A 16,738-nucleotide genomic window follows, 5' to 3' on the forward strand; every position below is an offset into this window, starting at 1 on the left:
AAAAAAAAAAAAAAAAAATAGGAGCCTGGCCACAGCCATGTGCTCCAAGTGTCCCTGCAGCAGTGCCTGGAAGCTCCCTCCTGTCCTCATTCCCACAAGGTCCCTGGGTCTGGCCTCGATGTCAGGACCTGGAGTGGGAGCCGGGGCTGCTGAAGTGAGGGTCCTGTGGCACCAACCCTGGGCACTGAAAGGCCCAAGGACGTGCACGGAGCCCACTGAGAAGAGCGCCCGCTACAGACTCATGGGAAGAGTTGGCCTCACGGTGTTGGGGCAGATCCAAATCTCAGCTCTGCAGTTGTGTGTCTGGGCAAATTAATAAAACTCTCTCAATTTCCTCCGTCTCGTCTTTGGTAAAAATCGGAGTTAATGACATACTGCTCCGTCGGCTGCAGGGAGGATAGGCCAAGTGCAGTGCACAGAGCACCTGCCCCCGTGTGTGAAGCAGGGCCCTGCTCACCCCAGCAGTTCTCATCAGGAAGTCAGCTATTTGGAAAACTTACTTACTGAACACCTGCTAAGCAGAGGACATGGGTTTAACATCAGAGACTGGGGGCTGCCTTCAGGGAGCTCACCCTCAAATGTGGTGACTCTGCAGCCTTGCCCCAGGTACTCAGACTCTGTGAGCAACGTTGCTCTCCTTAAACCCGAGACTGTCTCACATGTCTGAGAGAGCAGATGTGAGGCTGAAGGTGTGAATGAATGCTCACGTGTCTGAGACAGCAGGTGTGAGGCTGAAGATGTGAATGAATGCTCACGTGTCTGAGAGAGCAGGTGTGAGGTTGAAGGTGTGAATGAATGCTCACGTGTCTGAGAGAGCAGGTGTGAGGCTGAAGGTGTGAATGAATGCTCACATGTCTGAGAGAGCAGGTGTGAGGGAGAAGGTGTGAATGCAATGCTCACGTGTCTGAGAGAGCAGGTGTGAAGCTGAAGGTGTGAATGCAATGCTCACATGTCTGAGAGAGCAGGTGTGAGGCTGAAGGTATGAATGAATGCTCACGTGTCTGAGAGAGCAGTGTGAGGCTGAAGGTGTGAATGAATGCTCACGTGTCTGAGAGAGCAGGTGTGAAGCTGAAGGTGTGAATGCAATGCTCACATGTCTGAGAGAGCAGGTGTGAGGCTGAAGGTATGAATGAATGCTCATGTGTCTGAGAGAGCAGTGTGAGGCTGAAGGTGTGAATGAATGCTCACGTGTCTGAGAGAGCAGGTGTGAGGCAGAAGGTGTGAATGCAATGCTCACGTGTCTGAGAGCAGGTGTGAGGCTGAAGGTGTGAATGAATGCTCATGTGTCTGAGAGAGCAGGTGTGAGGTTGAACATGTGAATGCAATGCTCACATGTCTGAGAGAGCAGGTGTGAGGCTGAACGTGTGAATGCAATGCTGTTTGATAGTGTGCCCGGCTCCGTATCGGCTCAATGGGTGCTTTGTAAATGCTCACATCCCTTCTCTTTCTACGAAGGGAAGGCCGAAGCCTCCCAGGTACCCCACAGACTCCAGAAGGCCTGACTGAGGAAGCGGTGCCCGCCACGTCTGCAGTACCCCTGGGTCCCCCAAGGTCTTACCTCTCTTCTCAGTGGTGATGACTGTGGCCTCCAGTGGCTCCCCCCAGCCCTGCCTCGTCTTGGCAGACAGCCTGAAGATGTATGCAGACTCCGGGGCCAGGTCGGTGGCTGTGAACTGCCTCACTGTGGCGCCGACCTCCACGGTGGTGAAGGTGTGGGGGCTGCTGCTGGCCAGGCGGTAGGCAATCTGGTACCCTGCAGGCAGGCGACACGGGAGACAGCTGCTGAGCCACTCACCCACAGCACAGGGAAGCCCTGTGCCCACACCCTGTGCTGACCTCTGGAGTAGAAACCCCGGCAAGGCCATCTGTCTCTTCCCCATTCCTGGAGGTCACTGCCTGTGCACTGAAGGGTGGTCTTGGGGCTGTGATGAATGGTGGGGTTCCACGTGGATTTCCCTGTGAGCTTGTTTCCTGCTCCATCCTTCACCGGAACAAGGTGTGAACGTTGGTTCATCTTTCCTGAGGATGCTGGCACACGGCGAGCATGCCACAGGGACCCGGTCCCACCCTGCTCCCCATGGGGCTGCAGAGGGCTGTGCCTTTTCAGTCTCTGCCTCTCCCTCCCTCCTACAGTCTGGCTCTCCCACTCCTTCTCTGAGGAAGTCCTTTAATTCTTGCCAATGGCAGCATGACCTGCCCAGGCAGGACAGCAGCTCCACAGCTACCATTCCTCCTTCCCTCCTTCGTCTTCCCTGTCTGCCTGCACCTCTGATCCCCAGCTCCCTCCAGGGACCCCGGCAACATCCATCCAGCCCCTTCTGTGGCCCCACCCCTCCTGAGCAGCTCCACCAGGGCAGCTCTGCTTACAGAACCCCCTGTGCTTCCTAGTTGAGGGACGGTTCCTGGCTTGCTAAGTTCCTCAACTGGGAGGGGCTTGGGGCTGAGCAGCTGTTCCTTATTAACGACCACCCGTCTCCACTAGCCACCCCAGGCCTCCCCCCGCTGGCGTCTGGAGGAGCCTTGTCAACTCCGCAGCTTCAGTCTGCACCCTGCCTGGCTCAGAGACAACGTGTGGTCCAGCGGCTGAGCTCCTGTGCTGATTGAAGCCAGAAATAATGGGGCGCTGTGGCTTCCAAAAAAAATTAATAATCATTGGTGTTAAACAAGGGAGGATGCATAGGCGGAAGAGTCGCACCCTGGCCTCACCAGTGCTGCCTCTTCATGGAGTGGCCTCTGCATTGGGGGCTCACCCTCTGTGGGGAGGAGCTGCTGAGCGACCCCACGCTGCCTGCCCCCCGCCTTCAGCCTCTGTTCCGGGTGAACCCCTCCCTCTCTCTGCTCTTCCTGCTCTGGGGTCTCTGGCTCATGGACGACCGAGCTCACAGGCATGCTGCCAGCTCCTGCGCCTTGTCACTCATCCAGAGGTTTAACGAGTCCCTCCCCAGCCCGCCATCTGGGAGGTGGGAGAACAATTACACAGAGGTCAGACTTCAAGTGCATCCTTGCATCAGGCCTCAGGCATCACCGATCACTGTCAGCATCGTCATCACCACCACACAGACAGGGACAAAAGCCCTGCCCTGTCCATGACACCACCACCTCTAGGCCCAGGTGTCTGCAGGACCCTGAACTTAGGTCCCCAGAGTGGCCGTCACAGCCACTGTCCCACCTCCAATGGACGGGCTATCCTCCCCACACTGGGGACTGGGTATCCCAAGACTTCCTGGATGTGGCCCTGCTGGCCTCAGGCCTCCGGCAAGGGTGTCCCTGCTAGAACCCTGTTCCTTCCCAGTCACTGACCGACTGAGGGCAGGCTACAGACGGTGGCCAGCTCTTCCCCCGGGCCTCCCCTTCCGCCTGCAACTGTGTAGTGAGAGCTGGGAGAGGCCCAGCTCTTCCCCCCAGGCCTCCCATTTCCCAACCCCTGCACAGTGAGAGTAGGGAGAGGGCCAGCTGTTCTCCCAGGCCTCCCGTTTCCCCCACCCCTGCATAGTGAGAGCAGGCAGTCTGCTGTGTGCACACAATGGAAACCCAGTCTGAGGCTTTGGGGCTCCTGGCCACCCTGCACCCTGACGGTAAGGAAGGAGTGACCACAGTGGCTACACCGATGGGCACATCCAGACAGAGACCCTGCTGCATCCCTCCAGTGCTTCCCACGCCAGACCCTGACTACAGGCCTGCCAGGAAGCACACGACGAGGATGAGGACGAGGCCGTGAAGCTCGGAGCGGGGTCCCCAGTGAGAAAGTGATGAGGGAGCCGGGATGGAGCCCCGCGGGTGCCTACTCTTCCTGGGGGAAGTAAACACCGACGCCGATCCGTGAGCAAAGGGAGAGCGTCCTCTCGCCAGGCCCCAGTTCCTCGGGACCACGGACCCCAGGGCCCACCACGCAGAAGCGTCCTCTCCAATAGAAGCCAGCGGGCCCCTCGAAGAAGGACACGCCTTTGAGGGCGCACCTCTGGGCTGGAATCCCGTTCTGCCAATCATTCGCTGTGTGACCGTGGATGAGCCATGACACCTCTCCGAGCCTCAGTTTGCTGGACTACATGGTGCAAGGAGATGACAGGACACCTCACGGGGTGCCAGGAGGGCTCTGGGGGCTCACGGTGGTGAAGACGTGGCTGGCACAGCCATGCCTGGTTGCTCCTGGCTTTATTTATTTATTTATTTATTTATTTATTTATTTATTTAAGACGGAGTCTCGCTCTGTCGCCTGGGCTGGAGTACAGTGGCCGGATCTCAGCTCACTGCAAGCTCCGCCTCCTGGGTTTACGCCATTCTCCTGCCTCAGCGCCCGCCGCCTCGCCCGGCTAGTTTTTTGTATTTTTTAGTAGAGACAGGGTTTCACCGTGTTAGCCAGGATGGTCTCGATCTCCTGACCTCGTGATCCGCCCGTCTCCGCCTCCCAAAGTGCTGGGATTACAGGCTTGAGCCACCGCGCCCAGCCAGCTCCTGGCTTTAATATTATTACGAAACAAGCGTAGTCACGACTTCTCCTCCCTCCTCCAGCTGGCAGGACACCTTCCCTAGCAGTCCCTCGCCCTGTAGTGGCCGGTATGACCACACACAGAGTTATCATTCCTCACACAGTCTTCATGGAACCTCCTTCCCAGGACCTGTCTACAGGCACCAATGCGGGGTCAGCACCTTAGGCCCTGCAGTTACAGGACAGGGTAGTGAGTGCCCGCCAGAGGCAGCACAGGGGCCCAGAACAGACATGGCTGAGCCCCCAGCCAGACCCTGAGGAGTGACACCCCCAACTTTGCAATGCCTGACTGGCTACCTACGACGTGTGCTCAGCACTGAGCAGACCACAGACCAGGACTCCCTGGACCGGAGTTTCCCCATGAAGTGTAAATTCCCCAACAGAGTCCTGCTTCCTCGGGGCCAGGAGAATGACCCTAATTCTAAGGTCTCTGGCGGCTGTGTTCTGCCTCGAAAAAGCATCTCTGGCCACAGAATCAATGTTCATCTTGGAGACCTTCTAGGCTTAAGCTGCCTTTTGTCTAAAGATATTCAATATTCTGTTACAATTTCTTGAGATGTATAATATTCACTTGGCTCAAAAATCATGCAAAAGTGCCAGGTAAAGAGTGCAAAACGGCCAGGCACAGTGACTCACGCCTGTAATCCCAGCATATTGGGAGGCTGAGGAGGGTGGATCACTTGAGGTCAAGACTTTGAGACCACCCTGGCCAACATGGTGAAACCCTGTCTCTACTACAAACACAAAACTTCAGCAGGGCGCAGCGGCTCATGCCTGTAATCCCAGCACTTTGGGAGGCTGAGGTGGGCAGATTACAATGTCAGGAGTTCGAGGCCAGCCTGACCAAAATGGTGAAACCCCATCTCTACTAAAAACACAAAAATTAGCCTGACGTGGTGATGGGCGCTTGGAATCCCAGCTACTTAGGAGGCTGAGGCAGGAGAATCGCTTGAACCCGGGAGGCGGAGGTTGCAGTGAGCCAAGATGGTGCCACTGCACTCCAGCCTGGGTGACAGAGCCAGACTCTCTCTCCAGCAAAAACAGAAAACAAAACATAAAAAAACCCAACACACACAAAATCAAAACCATCAAGAATGAAGTGCAGCCTGGTGTAACTTCAGGCATTTGAATATCGTTCCTAGAGATGAAGAGATACAAATCTCTCCCTAAAGCAGCAGAAATCAAGTTTGTGTTAAAAACAGACTCGTGTATGTATGCGTGGGTTTCAGCCTGCTCCCTCCACACTGTCGAGGTGGGATTACCTCACTGATTTTGCACAGTGGCTGAAGAGATTTCTTCTTCACAGTGTGAAAAAACATGCCTATCCCAGTCGGGCGCGGTGGCTCACGCCTGTAATCCTAGCACTTTGGGAGGCTGAGGCAGGTGGATCAAAAGGTCAGGAGTTCAAGACCAGCCTGGCCAAGATGGTGAAACCCCGCTTCTACCTGAAAATACAAAAATTAGCCAGGCGTGGTGGTGGGTGCCTGTAATACCAGCTGCTTGTGAGGCTGAGGCAGGAGAATCACTTGAACCCGGGAGGTGGAGGTTGCAGTGAGCCAAGATTGCGCCACTGTACTCCAGCCCGGGCAACAGAGCAAGACTCTATCTCAAAAATAAAAACAAAAACATGCCTATCCCTAAGAGTGAAGAGAAGCCCCGGCTGGAAGATGCTCGGAGGCCTGGCCCCAATAGGCGACTAACGAGGGACTTACCTGGCATCCCTGATGGCCCGGAATGTGCCATTCCTACAGATCTCACCAGCCTACCTGAGTTCCCTTGATTTGTTACTTAATATGTTGGAGAGTTGTGTGTGATTAAGACCTCTCGCTCAAAATCCACATTGCCTTTCAGTGACTATGTCTGAATTAATGAGGTATTATTTACTTTCAGGAGCAGGGCATGGTTACAGATGTGTTTTCATTATTGTTTAATCTTTACTGTTTCACCATGTTTTATCTCTGCTCAGATTATTCCATTGCTAGAGATAATAATCCTGAGATGAAATGAAGATGTTGTTCAAAGGCACGTCCTGTGGGTCACAGGATTTGGGGATTATGTGGGAACCGGTTTCTTCTTGCCAAGCTGTCTGAGATTTGCTTACAGACCCTCCTTTCTATCAATGGGTCCACCTGACTCTTCTGTCCTCCAGGGTGAGCCTTGCCCTTGGCCATGCCACAGACTACACAGGCTTCCATTACATGGTTATGCACTTGCCCCTTCATCGCCCCACGTGGGCCTCACCTCACCTGCCTTGAAGGATACACTGCCTCGGATTTGTGGACTGTTTCTCGTGTGTGGTTCCTTGCCTCTCTCTCAGAAGCTCCTGACTGGGCAGTAGGGAGCCAGGAGACCTGGGTCCTGACCCAGGCCTTGGGCAAGTTCTAACCTCTGCCTGACTCTTAGTTCATCATCTCCTGCTATTAATCATTTTTTAAAATTTAAAATAGAGATGGGGTCTCGCTTTGTTGTCCAGGCTGGTCTTGAACTCCTGGGCTCAAGTGATCCTTCTGCCTCAGCCTCCCAAAGTGCTGGGATGGCAGGTGTGAGCCATTGTGTCTGGCCTCTATTCATCTTTTTTTTTTTTTTTTTGAGACGTTGTTTTGCTCTTGTTGCCCAGGTTGGAGTACAATGGAGCATTCTCGGCTCACTGCAACCTCTGCCTCCTGGGTTCAAGCGATTCTCCAGCCTCAGTGTCCCAAGTAGCTGGGATTACAGGCACCCACCACCACGCCCAGCTAATTTCATATTTTTAGTAGAGACACGGTTTCTCCATGTTGGTCAGGCTGGTCTTGAACTCCTGACCTCAGGTGATCCACCCACCTCGGCCTCCCAAAGTGCTGGGATTGCAGGTGTGAGCCACCGCGCCTGGTCTTTGGTAATCATTTTTCTATGCATATGAGTACTCAACAAACCCAGATTTCCACACTCAATACGAGTTTTTCATTCTGCGATTTCTGCACAAGATAGCAAAAGCATGTTTTCCCGTTAGAAGCATGAATTTTAATGACTGCTTAATAGTGCACTGTGTGGCAGTGCTGCTGGGCCGAAGGAGGAAGGGGGGAGTTTGCAGTGGGGTCGCCCTCCCCTCCCCTGACCTTTAGGATGCAGGCCTGGCAAAGCCCCCGTGAGATAATGTATGCAGATTGCAAAGCACAACGCCATCCCCGCTAATTGCAGAAATCTGGGTTCTTCTTTACTCTTTGATCTGGTTCCCTAGGCACTGGAAGAAAATTCCTTGGCCTCTGGGTTCTATTTGTACCTTCCTATTATTTGCCCTAAAATAAAGATAATATCACCTGGTTGCCACACCACGGTCTGCTGAACATAAAGATGAATGTCTATAGCTCACCTTCACACGTTTAAAAAGTCCTAGACTCGATGGACAATAGAAGACGGCTTTTTTTTTTTTTCCTGTACATAAATGGCACAAAGGAGCAGCTGAGTAATAGTCCTTGCATTTTTAGAGAATAATGATAGATGGTGTTCAGAGATAAGAGCGTTTCCGTGGAAAAGGCTATTATGTAATTACAGTTACAGCGAGATCAGAAACACTGGCGTGCCGAACTTCAGCGACGCAAGGCCAGAAGACGGCGGCGTGTGCGAGGGAGGCATGAACAGGCCGAATCAATAGCAGCAGTAAAATGCGGCCTATGAGGAGCCCTGTTTTTAAGGGTATGGGTGAATTATGATAATACAGGCATTAAAAGGAGCAAGGCCAAGTACGAGACACATTGATCCAAACAGAAGATTAAAAACATAATGAGAGAGGCCTGAGTGGGTTTCTGAATACACCTGGAAGACGGAGGAGGCACTGCGCATTTAGACAATCAGAATCCAGAAAGGGACTGCGCCACGGGCCTGAGACAAGTTCCAGAACAGTCCACTGCTCGAAACACAAGAAGGTGGCACTGAGGAGCTGAGGCTGGATGCTGGAAGCCTTGTAGGCATTCTCAGCTCCGGGTCAGCCTGAAGACTGACGCCGCAGAGCTATACACAGAGCAATTTGGGGACTTCTGTCCGGACGTTTTAGGTGGCTGCAAAGCCTTTGAGATAGAGTCTCGCTCTGTCACCCAGGCTGGAGGGCAGTGGCGCAATCTTGGCTCACTGCAACCTCCACCTCCTGTGTTCAAGCCATTCTCATGCCTCAGCCTCCTGAGTAGCAGGGATTACGGGTGTGCGCCACCATGCCCAGTTAGTTGCAAACCTTTTATAAATTGTGCACTTCCCTGAGAAACAAAAGGCATAGTCTGAGAGTTGCTGTTCAGTGAGCATTACTGGGGCCCCAGTGCTCAGGACCCCAAAGCATGACCATCAGGGGCACGTGCTGCTGATCTCTCTGCAGCTGCTGTTGCTGGGCGAGTGGGTCAGAGAACCCGCAAGCCACTGAATGGCCCCAGGAAGCCCACACTGGCTGAGCCTAGCTGCTGTGGTCTGTGGGTTTTGCAGTTTATCTGTCCGAGGGCTGGGGATCAAAATGCTGAATCTGCAAACAGGGATCACATTTGCTGGAGCTCCTGATTCTCAGCGGAGTTCCCGCACACCCTTCGTAATAAGCTTAAAGGTAAATGTTAGGCCCTCCTGCTGGCAGGGCGGGATCCTGCGTGTCTGGCCAGGGCAGGCCCACGTGGGTCTGAAGAGCTCACGCATCATCATGTTAGCATAATAGCAGTAAAGGGCACGTGACGTCAGCTGGGGGGTGAGGGACGGATGTTTGCACTAAGGGGCCTCCGACCCCATTCCCCCAAAGAAAAGTTCTAAATGCTAAAAGCACTCCACAGTAAAATATTTATGCAAATAAGCAAGTTTTTTCTCCTCTAGGCACCTGCCGGTGGTTCACGCTGTTTATCTCTTTTGGAAATGCAAGAACATGTTTTGATATAGATTACAAAAGCTCGGGCAGCAGAGGTGTTTATGTACTCAGAAGGCTGAGCTGCCGGAGTGGGAACATTGATTCAAGGTCTCTGGATGTAAAGTGAGTCAGGCGAAAAGATGTTTTGCTTTCTCCCCTGTGAACACCCATCTGAATTGGCGAGAAGTGTCTTCCCGTCTTCCCGCAGCCTCCGCCGTGTGGTGTGCCGGCTGTAATGACACACGGGTGACAGGTTACCTGGACAACATGCATTACAATTACAACCCAATGCTGCATGACAGAGGAGGCTCGGCAGTGAGGTTGTCTGCCTCGCAGGTAGACACGGTGCTGCGTGACTCAGCAGTGTTCGGCTGTGGTTGGAGTGCTCAAAGTATTTAAATGATCACCCTTCTCCTTACCTGGGCTTCAGTGGTTTGCAGCGACCACAAATTAAGATCCATACCTCTCGACGCACATTAGGAACTCTCTGCAACCCAAACAACCTTCTAAATTTTCTTTCTCTTGTCAGCAAGAACCCTCTGCTTCAGCAACCAGAGTCATGGAGGACAAATCAAGGCAGCACACTACGGGTGCATGCAACGGGAATACTAGGACCAGGCTGAGCCCCCAGTGATCCAGGAGGAGCTCCCAAGTCCAGAGAACCTCCAGCCTCCTCTGGTGCCAGGGAAACGATGAAATATTCTATGTGATACAGAAGCTAACGTTTACTCCGCACTCACTATGTGGCAGGTACTGTTCTAAATGCAACTCATTTAACCAGTGAGGGAGGCATGAATGTGCTTCCCCTTTGAGGGATGGGGAAACTGAGGCATGGGAATGCTAAGAAACATGCATAAATTCACCCAGCTGATAAGCACAGGACGAGATCTGAGTCCAAAACGTTACCCATGCTGCCGGCCTGCTTGTCGGTGATGCAGTGTTGAAAACACAGAGGAAAGGAAAAGCAGGCAGTCCCAAGGTTCATGCCATCCGACTTGTGCAGACGAGAGCTGCTTTCTTTCGTGCTATTTCAGTGAATCTGTAATGAACATCCTTGTACGTTTCTCCTTGTGCACACAGGCAAGAATTTCTCTAGGGCGAAGGCCTGGAAGTGCAGAGCTTCTGGGGTGTGGCATGAATGTGGTCACCTTTCCTGGGTATTGCCAGAGCACTCCCCAAAGTGGATGCACCAACTCCCTCTCCTGGCAAGGGTGGAGGGGTCTTGTTTCTCCACATCCTCATGTAAACTTGGCATCATCACAGCTTCTTATGGTGCCAAATCTGGTGAATGTGAAATGGGATTTCATTGTGGCCTCAATTATCATTTTATAGTGCTCTTGTTGTCAGAAAAAGAAATGTCAGAGACACTCTGGAAAGTAAACGACAGATGACGAAACCAGCTGATGGGCTCACTGGACAGCGGGCCTCACGCTGTGCCAGCAGGCGTGCTGAGGACAAGCCTGACCAGGTGGACACGTGGTCAGGGAGCGGGGCAGTGAGGACCTGGGGCTACAGAGGACATCGGTGTGAGTCCTCAGGAAGGTCAGAGGCCCTGGAGAAGCAGGTGTGTCAGGCAGAGGGCTGGGCCTAGGGCTGGCTGAGGCCAGAGCCTCCCCACGTGTGCAGGGAAGCCCTGGGTCAAAGTCTCAGCACTGGAATCTGAGCACAGGTTTGTCTATGGCAAGAGAGAAGCACAGATGAAGCACATGCTTTGCTCCTGCACCTGTCCCATACCTTCGCACTCCAGAACTGATTCTTGGCAGCCCGGTAAGGTGACAGTGAGTGGACAGAGGTGACCACAGAATGAGGACTTGCCAGGAGGGTCTACCGAGGCCGGCAGTGGGAGCCGGGGGCCCTGCCAGGGTAGAGGTGGGGCTGGGGCAAACCTGCTTCTTCACGGGGAACACCATTCTTATGGACTCCTGTGCCTCTGTCAATGTTTCTTGTTTCACAGCATGCTGGGGACAGGTCCTGGGTAATCAGATATTAGCCCTGCTTGTTTCAGAAAAGGCTGATGCCTGGGTGCTGTGCTGAGGTTAGGGCCCGCCTGGGTGGGGCTCCTGCAAATCTCTTCACCACAGCTGTCTGCTGGGCAGACCGTTTCCTACCCCGAGACCGGGCTCACTGCGCAGGCACCAGATGTGGCTCGTAGCTCCCTCTCTGCCGGGCCAGACCCTGAAATGCTCACCTCCACAGTGGCTGCTCATCTCAGATTTTAGTAGCAGGAACCCACAATTCCAAAGGTCGCCTCATTGAGAAATGCCATACTCAAAGCCAGACACGTCTATCTGGCAACTCCAGAAATCACATCAAGAAAGAGGCAAAGTGAAAATAGGCCACAGCCTCCTTGTACAGAAGACTGAGGAAGTTCCAGGCCCCCTCTCACGGAAGCAAGGGCTCAATAAATATTTGGCTTTGTGTCCACCCTTCTCAGGCTGCCAGAGTGATTATCTCAAAGGCAAATCTGATTGTGCAGCATTCTCACTCAAAGACCTTGGATGAGTTCCTGCTGCCGTTCGACACAGGCCTCCAAACTCTTTTTTAGTGATGTGAAACTCTTCAAACCAACTCTTAGAATCCCAAGATCAAATGCAGGCAAAAGTGGTGAATTTTACCACCTGTTTGTAAGTCTGGGTTTATAACATGACCGTACATCACCCAGAACGCAGGCTAGACAAATCAGGGGTCTCCGGTGCGTCAGGATTCCGCCGATATCCCGAGAGCTAACCTGGGGCTGGGGCAATGTTCTGTGGCTGCCGTGCTTTCCTCTCATAGGCCAGCTTAAAACATCCGGCTTTCAGGGCCACATTCTCCAGGGCACAGCAGGGAGCTCACAGTAGCTCAAGACCTGGCCCAGCCTCCAACCCCAGCCTTGGAGCCGTCAGAGCCATCAGTGCAGTCTTGGCTGAGCGGACACCCCCTTCCCTTCTTCCAAGGCTTCAGAAGCCACCTATCTCCAGATCCCACTCCAAAGGAGCCTTCCACCCACAGAGACCCCACCCAGAAGGAGCTGTGTGTGAGGCACTGAACCCAGAAGGAGCTGTGTGTGAGGCACTGAATGAAACCTCTTTCAGATGGCTTATCTCACAGTACTCTCAACGTGTGTCTCCGTTACGGGACTGTGGGCATCTTGGGGGATGGGCGCGCCTCATTCATTCCTCACCCGCCACTGTGCGTAAGACACCTGCACACGGAAAGTCCTCAATTTGTCTCTCTGAAAGGGTGAATGAATCAAGGAACTGGGGATGTTTTCAAATAGAATTTGCTGCTTTGGGGAACTGGGAAAAATTCAGGCTTTTCATCAGTGTTACCAGAGTTGGTATGCCGGGTGTAATGCTGAAAAGTCAGAAGTAAACAAATTCCCTGGGACCCAAGGCATGCGCTTCATCTCATTGGCTTCTTACAAGGATTGGGTGCAAGTGCTGTAGGAAAAATGTTTCCAGGAACATGGGAGCAAAGCCCAGGTCTGCATCTTCTCTGAAAAACTAGCCTGTTGTTTCCCAAACACACAGCAAAATAGCCTGATATTTCAGAGCGGAAGGGGAGGTTGGTTACGAACGGTATCGCCATGAGCCGCAAACGAATGGAAGAAATTCCAGGTTAGCAAAATGTAAATTTCATTCCATACAAAAAACCCTTAGTACATAGCTCAGAAAACAGCCAAGAGGCCCGTGATCATCTCGGTTCAGGAAATGCTAGGCTGCTGGAGACAGGCTTTTGTTTAACCTCATAAACATCTAACAAACAGGGAAGACATCAACTTGATTATTATTTCTCTCCTTTTAAACATCATCACTCCTTTTTTTTTTTTTAATTCTTATTTTGAGGATAGGGTCTTGTACTCTCTCCCAGACTGGAGTGCAGTGATACAATCTTGACTCACTGCAGCCTCAACCTCCTGGGCTCAAGCGATCCTCTCACCTCAGCTTCCCAAGTAGCTGGGACCAATAGGTACATGCCACCATGCCCAGCTAACAGTTTGAATTTTTTTTTTTGTAGTGATGGGGTCTCACAGTGTTGCCCAGGCTGGTCTTGAACTCCCGGGCTCAAGCAATTGGCCTGCCTCGGTCTCCCAAGGTGCTGGGATGACAGGCCTGAGCCACCATGCCCGGCCACCGCCGCTCCCTTACCCAGGATGATGCCGTTGGGCTCCTCCGGAGGTTGCCACACAATCCGCACGGAGGTGAGTCTCACTTCGGGGAATACGAGCCTCACTGGTGGGCCTGGAGCTGAAGGGAAAACCACAGGGATTCAGATGTCAAGACAATGTTCCTTAGGTGCGTGACAGGTTCCACAGGACTCTGAGGGTCAGCTGGGTGCACGAACTACCACAGGCTACAGTGTCATGGGTTTAGAACCCTCTAAAGTTTTGGACTGATGACTTTGGAACCTCACCGGTAGTGTGGCTCCTTAAGAATCTTGAGCAAACACTTCCTTTAAACCCTGCCCATCTGCTTTCCAAGACTCAAAAGCAGGGCTCATGAACTGTGCCAGGAAGAGCGTGAGTGTGACCAGCCTACCAGGACACAAGTAGACCAGTCACTAAATGACTCTGACAGCAAACATCAGGTTGAGAGGAAGGATTTCCCTCATCTGAGCTCCGATTCCCTTACTGGGTTTGACGTCTGCAAAGCAGGTGGTAGATAAGGCGGCCTGAAGTTCCTCCCAACTGTAACGGAGGTTAGAATTTCTGATGGAAGAACACGTTTATCCTCAATCATTTTTCTCGTAGGCATGCCACCTCTCTCCTGCATCATCCTAGATAATTAAGAGTTGATGTGCACAAATGCATATAATAATTCTTGTGTGTGGTTCGGTGTGCCAATAATTCAAAAAGCAGTTAGGTGTGGTGGAACTGCTGAATAATAGGGTCGTAGCCCTCATAAAATACATTTACTTAAACGAACAGGCAAGTAAGTGTGTGGCCAATATGAGAGCTTCTTGTTGGAATTAATAACTGATTGATTCCCAGGTAAGAGGCAATGGGCATGAAACAATCAATGTGAAAATAAAAGGATGCATGTTCGTCATTCTGGGCTGCTGACTTCTGTCCCCGGCTATGAAGCTGGGAATGGTATTTTAAATTTTGAATGTGTGTTATGACGCCTAGTTTGCGGTGAAATAAATGTTTGAAGGAGGCCACCAGGCTCGCAACCAGGACTAAGTCACAGATACGCAAACACTGACTTCAGTCTTAAGTAGCGTTGCTCCCCTGAGCCCTCTCCTGGGCTGTTTACGGGGATTACGCTGGAATGCAGAGGAGGAAAGGCAGGTCTATGGGAGCGCTGTGGGAGGGGAAGCGGCAGCATTCCAGGACTCACCAGTGCCTGCTTCAGGAGGGAACAGTGGCCTTGGGCCTGCTGTTACAGTTTCTAATATGCCCCTTTTTCCTTTCATCTGGGGAACCTGGAATACACTGGAGCTGGAAAGAGTTTTGAAAGGAAGCAACATCCACATTCCTTTTCCCTCCTGGATCCTCCTCTAGCCTGAGATCCTGTGTCAGGGGAGGATGGACAAAGCCTTCTGCAGGGTTCCCGTCTCTCCCTGAGGCGAGGCAAGGATGGGGGCGGCGCTCTCTGAGCAACGTGGAGACAGCGCTTTCCACTCAGCAGTTAAGAGGATTTTCGGGCTCATTTAGTTACTCAGCAAAGATGCTTAAGAAAACCTATGGTTATTTCACTTCTTCAGCCACTCTGATCCCCATAGTGGGTGTTTTTTTAGCAATGGGGGAGATCAGTACTTCTCCCCCTGATGTATTCATTACAGTCTGTCTAATAGTGAAAATGTAGAGACGCTAACCTTTACATGTTTGACATCTGCAAAGTGGGAAAACATATTTACCGATGATTTAGAGTTCCATGAAAACAAAGCTGGCAAGGCGTGCTTGTTATTCAGGTCTGGAAACACAGGGAGCTGGGGACCCTGAGCCGTCAAACATGGGGCTTTCTACAACTTCTAATTACCTCCCACAATGCAAACAGTGAGACCGGGGCAGTACTGAGAATTAAGGCACGAGGTCCACTGTGGATTTTTTAAACTATAGTAGTCCCCTCTTATCTGCAGTTTCAGGCATCCCCTGGGGGTCCTGGGATATGTTGCTGGATAAGGGGGCACTACACTAGATACGTGAAGCCCCCGCCAAGAGGAGCGTCCACAGCTCGCATCCACAGCTTAGCCCGGCCCCCAGCCTTTCCTGCTCTCCCCAGCGCTGCCCATGGCAGAGTTATGAGGGAAACTCTGCCCAGGTTCATAATTAGGCTGTAAAAATCCACTCTAGGCTGAAATTGGCCATAGAAGTGCTCAGCGACTGAAAAACAATTTTGCTTTGTTTCCCTCAACTGCAAAAGAAAGTGGTTTGAAAATTAAGTTAAAAGCGACAATTCAAATTGTTTGCATTGGAGAGGCCAACCTGGGAGGCAGCGAGGCTCCCGAAGGCGCGAACCCTGGACCTACCATCGTCTTTGGTGCGCTCCAGGATGAGGGGCGTGCTGGGGACCCCGTTCCCGATGCGGGTGAACGCCAGCACCTGGAGCTCGTAGAGCACGAACTTGCGCAGGCCTGCCAGCAGGGCCGACTGCGTGTAGTTCCCTCGCACGGTGTGGCTCCTGGGCTCGGGATCCAGGTCTTTGGCCCGGAACAGGATCTGTGGCATCGACACAATGTGAGGGTTATAAGGAGGAGGGTGCCAAGAGGGACCGCCATGGCACAGGGCAGGCCACCTTCGTGAATCAAGGCCCAGCCAACTGTGCTTTCTCCCTAAGGATGGCTGTGGGCAGGGCTTGTGGATCTCATTTGTCCACGCTGGCGTTTGGGAAGGAAGGCGGTGGTGAAGTGACTGCACTCCAGGGGAGTCTGAGTTAGTGCCCATACCTTGGCGCGCCTGCTGCCTGGTCGTGATCTGCAAGATCGGAGGCCCCACTGCAGCCGTGCCAACCACAGCCACTAACACAGACTCGATTATGAACTCAGTCACATTCTGCTTCCTGCCACAGGAGCCAGCAGCCCCCTGGGTTTCCCAGCCATGGAAGCTGGGTTCCTGCCACAGAAGACCTGCTATCCTCACACAACCGCGAGCTCCGGCCTCCTTGGGCCATCTGCAGTTGTGCAGGCTGTAGGCACCCCACCCCAAGCTGCTCTCCTCCAGGGCACCCCACCCCAAGCTGCTCTACTCCAGAGCACCCCACCCCAAGCTGCTCTCCTCCAGGGCACCCCACCCCAAGCTGCTCTACTCCAGAGCACCCCACCCCAAGCTGCTCTGCTCCAGGGCACCCCACCCCAAGCTGCTCTGCTCCAAGGCATCCCACCTCAAGCTACTCTGCTCCAGGGCACCCCACCCCAAGCTGCTCTCCTCCAGGGCACCCCACCCCAAGCTGCTCTGCTCCAGGGCACCCCACCCCAAGCTG

The 16,738-nt window shown here is 52.9% G+C and overlaps 1 protein-coding gene across 10 annotated transcripts in view; it reads right to left on the bottom strand.

Moving 5' to 3' along the window:
- LOC105483388 (sidekick cell adhesion molecule 1) overlaps positions 1–16,738 on the bottom strand; it is a 960,109-nt gene that overhangs the window by 121,354 nt on the left and 822,017 nt on the right. For all 10 annotated transcript variants that reach the window (XM_071095418.1, XM_071095417.1, XM_071095416.1 and 7 more), the window contains 3 exons: positions 15,789–15,978; positions 13,466–13,564; positions 1,559–1,753 (listed from right to left, as the gene is read on the bottom strand). In XM_071095418.1, coding sequence (XP_070951519.1) covers positions 1,559–1,753; positions 13,466–13,564; positions 15,789–15,978 — 484 coding nt within the window. The remainder of the gene's footprint in view (positions 1–1,558; positions 1,754–13,465; positions 13,565–15,788; positions 15,979–16,738) is intronic.

The sequence above is a fragment of the Macaca nemestrina genome, chromosome 4 (assembly GCF_043159975.1).
Source record: "Macaca nemestrina isolate mMacNem1 chromosome 4, mMacNem.hap1, whole genome shotgun sequence".
NCBI classification, from domain to species: domain Eukaryota; kingdom Metazoa; phylum Chordata; class Mammalia; order Primates; family Cercopithecidae; genus Macaca; species Macaca nemestrina.